The 7,550-nt window shown below is 36.9% G+C and overlaps 1 protein-coding gene across 1 annotated transcript in view; it reads right to left on the bottom strand.

Annotated features, from left to right (window-relative positions):
* ZNF326 (zinc finger protein 326) overlaps nt 1–7,484 on the bottom strand; it is a 27,485-nt gene extending 20,001 nt beyond the window's left edge. The window contains exons 1-2 of the mRNA XM_008942648.1: nt 7,414–7,484; nt 1,177–1,303 (exon numbers count right to left, since the gene is read on the bottom strand). Of these exons, the coding sequence (XP_008940896.1) occupies nt 1,177–1,303; nt 7,414–7,453 (167 nt within the window). The 5' untranslated portion in view covers nt 7,454–7,484. The remainder of the gene's footprint in view (nt 1–1,176; nt 1,304–7,413) is intronic.
* Nucleotides 7,485–7,550: the final 66 nt, after the last annotated feature.

Below are 7,550 nucleotides of genomic sequence, written 5' to 3' on the forward strand. Positions count from 1 at the left end.
CCCTTGACTGATAAAATATAAAACAGAACAGACTTAAATTACTAACTGTGTCTACGGTAAACTGAATGCCTTCGTTTTAAAATACATTAGTCTCAGAAGACCCAAAGCTACACAGAAAATGACACTGTCTACAGAAAGTGCCCATGCACAACATTAACGTTACATGGCAAGAGACATTTTGGTGTTCAAGTAATCATTCAACCTCAATCATATGCAGATTACTAGATGGTAGGTACAGCTCATTCCCGAATCTCTGCTCAGGCTTTTAAGTCAATCTTAAAGTTCATCATTAAACAAATTATACTTAACTAAAATGTTTAACAGAACCGTGCAGCAACACACAACACTTCTCCAAGCTCCCTACATAGTACTGTCCTTGCCCAGTGGCACCACAGTGACTACAGCCAGACAAGAACTCAAGGGCGCACACAAGAAAACCATCAGGTTATCTAAGTTTTCTTCCCATTTTATTTCCTCCGAGATAGAATCACTACTCTGAACAGCGTGCTTCTTTGAGTACGGTATTAAGACCTAAATCAAATCAGCTGCTCCCTACAAGTTTTTTATCCGGAAGAGCAACAATAATAGTATCCTAGCATTAAATACACAACTTTAAGACCACTGCATCAGAATTTTTATTTTTAGACCAATCCATCTTACAAAGCAGCACAGGACATGCATACAGTTTTGAATATAATCGGTACCTGCCAATGAAATAATCTGGACATGACTTTCAGCTTCAATACCAAGATCATTTCAGCACTGCACATTCAAACCAAAGAACACATACCCTAAATGTTCCTTGAAAACGGAATGTTGATAGATTCAGTCCAAAGCACCAAACCAGTTAGGTCTAGTCTGCTCTGTCAGAAATGGTATATTAGGCCAATCAGCTAGAAATTGCTAGCCATTACTGAAAAACAAAACTTTTTCCATTTTCATTCAAAGACGCATTGTTTCTCTGCCAGACTTTTCCTCAAAAATGCCGATTATGACAAGAAACCAGCTCCTACAGTTTAGTATTCGCCAGTATTTATCCAACAGGAAGACTCAGAATGAAAGCGTTCATACAAAATCGTAACAACATGCCTCAGGAACACTTAAGTTAGAACATAGTACAATTTAAACTTAAATTGGATTTGATCAATTCTTGGGACAACTGAAGGATTATTTTACCTGTTACCACCACCACCACCTCCTCCGCCTCCACCTCCATGACTCTCCATCCCATAGGATTGGTTAAGGTAAGAGTCCATGGATCGTGGGCCACCATAGCCTCCATGCCCATAATCACGGTCCATGTCTAAAAAAAGAGCAGAAAAATGTTTATAAAGAAAGCAAGCAAGAAGTCTTATTAAGTAATCTAGCTTAAATTCTTAAGTAAACGCCCTACTCTTTGCCACAGTGCTTACAAACAAAATATCAAATCTGCCAGTTGCAAACCAATTTCAACACTGTGCTTAGGGAAGCCATTTGTCTTGTCATCTGAGCACCTCTTAACTGGAATCAAGTTCACATTTTTTCCCAGTAGTAACTCACTCAGAATAATTGTTCCATCAGCTGCAATTCGGACGCAAGTTAAATGAAGAATATATATGATAATGGAGAAGCCCGATGTAGAATATATCAGAGGTTAATGAAGAATTCAGACCACTTCCCACTTTTCAATAATACAGGCAGCTAACTGCTTCCTACACCAAACACCACAAGAAACCTTCCCCTACATTGACCCTGGGTCAAGGTTACGAGCTCTCATGCTGCAGGGCAGACTCTGTATATAGGCTACAATCAAACAAGCGGATTTTCTCCCATCTAGCACCAACAAAAATCCATCCAGATCAGCACTGACTTGTAGTCTGCTAACTACAGTAAGATGTCAGTATTTCATAGCTAAATTGATGTCACTTCATGACATCTTTGTATCTTGCAATGAAGTCTGGCAAAAGAAACAACTTCTTCCTCAATACTGAAAGTCCTATGTAAAAGTTCTGGTTAAATAACCACTCAAACTCAAAGCACAGAAATAGTATTGTAGAACTGCATAACTAAAGTATGATTCACTGTCTCCCTGTAACACACACAGGACTGGCCTTTCACAGGCATTCTAGCCACAAAAACTGTTTCCCAGTACCAAGCAACACTAACTTTTGGGTAACAAAAAAGAAGCCTGCCAAATCAAACCCCACAGAAAAGGTAACCCAGTGAAGGAAGACAGTTGACACAGGAAGAACAACAACAAAACCACACAAAGACTTGTCCACACTGACAAGAGAACATTTTATACATTTCAGTATCACCAAGTGTAAATTATTGACTTCACAGAAGATAAACAAGACAGTAAGCTCACTTGAAGTCACAAGAAACCCTCCTGCTTAAAGAAACATAGTAATTCCCTGTGCATATCATTTCATGAAAGTAACTGCAGTGCTGAAAGTAAGTACATATACTATTTCCTGTTTGTATCTGCTTCTTGTTAGCGCCAGCCACTGTCACTTTCTTACATCTGCCAACAACAAGAGTTTTGGCAAATAGTATTGAGCTGACTGTATGACTTACACACAGACGTTCTTAGCATGCCCGGATAGACTCCAACAAACGAAGATCTGCTGATTTTTCTTCTAATGATCACAGAATGGTAAGGGTTAGAAGGGGTCTCTGGGGATCCTATAGTCCAACACCCTTGCCAAAGCAGGTTTGCCTAGATCAGGTTGCATAGGAATGCATCCAGGTGGGTTTTGAACCCTATGGTCATAGGTATTTTCTAAAAAATTAACGATTATACTTCTGAGACAAAAAACAACTTTGAAGACGGAAGTCATGCTGCACCTTTTCATATTCCAATCATACCATAAAGACTCCACAGCCTAGTACAAAACAAGCTCTTCAAAATACTCATGTAGCACCACAAAGCATCAACTTAAACTGCAGTAAGTTATTCTTTAAAGAAATGGCTGAGCCTTCTAACACACGCATCTAATACTCCTCTCTGGTGTGAACTGAATGATCTACCACCTAATCCACTGGAATATCCTCAACACTGCCTACAAAAAGATGCAGGCCAGTAAAAAAAAAAAAGAAAAAAAAGGTAGTCAATAAAATAAATTCAGTTTCACAAAAAATAAGTTCATATGATCACATGGTCAACCTCAGATCTAAGGTTGCTTGGGGTTTTGTTTGTCCATGGTTTTTTTTTAAATACAGTCTATCCAATCAAGAGATACTGATAATCTTAAAACTGAAATATCAGACCTGAAAGCACTCAACAATTTGCCTTAGTTTCACCTACTTCCTAGTATCTACAGACCCCAAGATGGCACAAAAATAATCTGGTTAAGAGTTAAAGAAGTGAATCAAATCATTCTATGAGGAAGAACACAACATGCTGTCAAGATTCCTACCACTGCAATCCAACTCTGTTATAGTGTACTAACTAGTGCCTAGCGGTGTCCATATGCCAGAAGTTCACTACTGGGAAAAAACCAAAAACATTCACATGCAAAAGAACTCTTCCAAAAAATGGTCTGACATAAGTTTGACACAAATTATTAGTGTAACATTTTTAGCATGAAAGCTTAAACTACTAAAATCTGTTTTACAATCACAGGATAACTTATGACATCCACTTTTGCTCAACATTACTCATCCATGATTCATGTTATCTGACACCAGCAGTCTTGCTGTAGAGCTATACCAGCCCTTAAATTGTCAAATCATTGCCTGTAGGACATTTTGTCCTTTTCAGACAATGCACTGTATTTGCCTACAAAGGTTTAGAGGGGATACAAAAGGTACAAAAAAGTGAAAAGGGATGATCACTCGCATGATTTTCTACAAGAAACAAGGCTTAGCAAATGAAACAAATGAAAAATGAAATTACCCTTTTTCACAAACATACACTGAATCCTGGAACTGGTCTGTGATTATATGTTACTAAAGATTTACAGTTTTAAGAAAGAAAGTGGATAAATCCAGTGACAAGAAGCTCAAAGAATGCTGAACACAAAGACTATGTCTCCGATTCAGAAAGTCCCCAAGATGCAAACCAGTGAAGGCACAGAAGTAAAGGGAATACAGATACTATGCCTTCCACAGCTCCAAACCAACAGGGACATAAAGGACATTGGTGAGGTGGGACAGACTTGTCTTCGACCTGACCTTACAAAACTAATCCTCTGACCTCCTTCTGGCACTAAGCTTTTCTTTACTCTGAACGTCTGTTCTCCAGATAGGCTTTATCCTAGAAAGGGGGAAATCATACAAGAAAACAGGAAATATTTGCTTAGACAAACCAAAATAAAAGGATTTCAATTTTTGAATGTAGCAGCTGAGTATTAATCACTCACACAATTTTAATTATTACTATTTCAATGTAAATAGATTATTAGTTGACAAACCTCGTAACCACAGACATCTGAATCCATTCACACAGCCTGTCACACTTTTGATTCTTCTTCTACTAACTAAAGCAGCACAGATGGACATAAGGCATTAAAAAAGCAGAATCTGCACAGAACAACTTTCTCTGCCTGCAGCCTACTCCCTGTTCATTGCTACGTCACCCCTGGCTGTCACCACTGGTGGAGAGATACAGAAGGATCTGTCCTGTCTGCAGAAACTGTTAAGATTAAATGTGAAATTATTTCACATGCTAAGAGAGCATGTGCTTAAGTACTAGAGAAAAAACACCAGGAATTGTAATGCTGTCTCTCAAACTGAAAATTCAAAAGTGTAGTACTTCATTGAAGTTTAAACAGTAACTGTTTATCAAAGTAACCTTTAAAAAAATATTGCATGTATCTATGCATAGTACTGAGAGAAAAAAAAAAGTTCATATTTGCTCCTGCAGTTTAAAAAAGTAAAACTCTGAACTGATAAAGGCACTTTTACAAATTATCTGCAAGTTTGTTGCAGGAATGAATCAGGGTTTGGTATCTGCAGCCTCTGGCATAAATATAGTGTTGGTAAATGAACTGTTGAACTAGAGTACAGAAACAGAATTGCATAGAATAATCTCACTTTTCATTTCTAAATGATACATAGAAGTTTACTTGGGTAGGGGAGAGGGGAGAAGAGTTATGTCAAAGAGAGAGAAACACGTATTACCTCAAAAAATAAAATAAAAAACCACGAATGGGACACTAAAAGACAAATTCAATTTACAGAAGAAAATTATAATATACATGTATTCTCTCAGATTAAGGAGAAAAAAAAAAAAAAGCCCTATGTAGTGGACAGATCATTTACAATAGCTGCAAAATAAATCTCAATAGCCAGCAAAGGAAAAAAAAAATCAAAAAGTTTCCTTAGGAAAAGAACTACGAAGTTAAACATGTAGTAGATAAGACTCAAAATCCCTTGGTACAAAGGACTCAATATAAAAGAAAAAGCTCAAGATCAGGAAACACTGAAATATTCACAACAAAGAAACAAATTTCAACAGTGTTCTCCATGCAGACCATATGAAAAGTCTAGCAAGATGAGAAAGATCTCGCAGTAATAAATAATACATAAAAAAAAAGAAATTCAGTAAAATAAAAATAACCCTTAAACCATAAAAATCAGAAGTACTGGCTTGAAACAAGCTTAATTTCCTTACATTTTTAATTCATAACCCACAATGACTACGACAACCTTAAAAATTCATTGTGCAATACTACACAACATTTTTTCCAAGCACATTCTGTTTTTCATAACGCCATACCTGCTTTACGATTGCAACCTTATCTTTAGATACAGAAGTTTTAACTCAACGTTAAGTCCCAAAACAAGGAATCAATCCAACAATGTAGATATTTTTGGAAACAGCAACAGAAGCCATTTCCCCTTACAGACTAAAAGGACAATAGTTACATTAACAAAAGTATTAATATAACTGGTTAATATTTCTGTTAAATGTATTAGCAGAATATATTCTACAGGCCACATCACCTCTGCCTCAAACCGAGACATCATCACGGGACAATGGTGGGTTTACAACGGTCATCGGCCGTTCAGTGAAAAGCATTTCACACAAAAGTTTCCAACAGGACGAACCCTGCCAAAAACTCAAATGAAAACTGGGCAAAGACGAAAACTCTGAAGATTTATCCTCTACTGCCATCTACTGGATCCCTACAAAATAGCCTTTAACCCGCTGCACAGATTCGGGGGAAAACAAAGCTTTACACATGCCTTACTAACATATAAATGTTAATGTTCAATGTTTTAAGCTGCATACAACCTAATTAAGACTGTTTAATAACTACGGATAATAGAAAGCTTACTTATCACGATGAAAAACATTATTACAGATATACATGAAAGGAACAATCTAATTGTGCAACATACATTTGATTGATTACTTGCCATAAGATGAGCCTGGATTCACTTTAATACTGTCATCATCAGATCTTGGAAAAACAGGTTCTAGGTAATGGCTACAATGAATATTCCAGTAAGAAACAAACTGCCACTTAACAAGAACCTATTCTACTAAAAAAATTTAAAGGACATTTAATCAGGAAACAATACAAAGGATTACAAACAGGGCCATAGCTTTTATCTATTTTACTACGAAGAAAGATAAATGCAAAATAATATAAGTAGCAAAAAAGCTAAGACTTATGGAACGTATCATAAAAACAATCACACTACAACCAAAGATGCATCTGTAATCCAACGTGTTATTTCCGCGTAACAGCCAGCAAGACGACCAAGAGATTCAACAGCAAACACTTCTTTGATGACAACTGTAAATGAAGCTTAGGTACAGTTTATGGTAAAATTTTTATATTAACAGTTTTAGTACTCGTCTGCATGCTGGCAAGAGATGCAAGTCATTTCTTGAGTCTTACTAAACTCATAAACTTATTTAGTTTACAAAAAATTGTGCATTCCTTTTTGCTGTATCTATGTGGTATTTTTGATGGGGTAGAAACAAGAGCTAGCTAGCTTTTCCTGTATCACATTTACTTCACATGCTTTCTATATTCCTTCCCAAATGATAAGTTTTAAAGAAAAGCACAAACAAAAATAGAAATCAAAAAGCTCCAGGTTCTGTTTTTTTCCATGTCTGTATAAAAGTTGTAAGCATCCTTTTCCTTTTAAATAGTAGTAAGAATCAAATACAGTAGACCATAAGAAAATAAAACACTGATTTATGCAAAAAGCATCATTATCTTAAAAGTATGTCCCCCCCCCCCATCCCACTCCTTGATCTCAGAATTTTGATTTGGAATGTGCAGGAGTTCATGTCGACATGCCCAAGATGAAAATCAAGTCTCACTCCCAGCCAGTTATAACTCCTCCAGAAAACAACATGTGCAGTCAAACCACGTTATGTACTTTTAAACACCCGTTTCTTTCTTGTTTTTCTCAACACTGACTGTTCAGCCCCAACGCTTTGTACAGGTTAGATTTATTTATAGCTCATACCTGAGACTGACCCACTGGGCATGTTCACACCACAATGCATGGGGGTATCTGGGAATCTCCAATCTCTGTCTTCAGCTGGAGAGGATGGGTCAGTGAGAATGACTTAGTGCTTAGCAAGAGCTGGAGGGGAGAGACAG

Source organism: Merops nubicus, unplaced genomic scaffold, assembly GCF_000691845.1.
Source record: "Merops nubicus isolate BGI_N331 unplaced genomic scaffold, ASM69184v1 scaffold16126, whole genome shotgun sequence".
Taxonomy (NCBI): domain Eukaryota; kingdom Metazoa; phylum Chordata; class Aves; order Coraciiformes; family Meropidae; genus Merops; species Merops nubicus.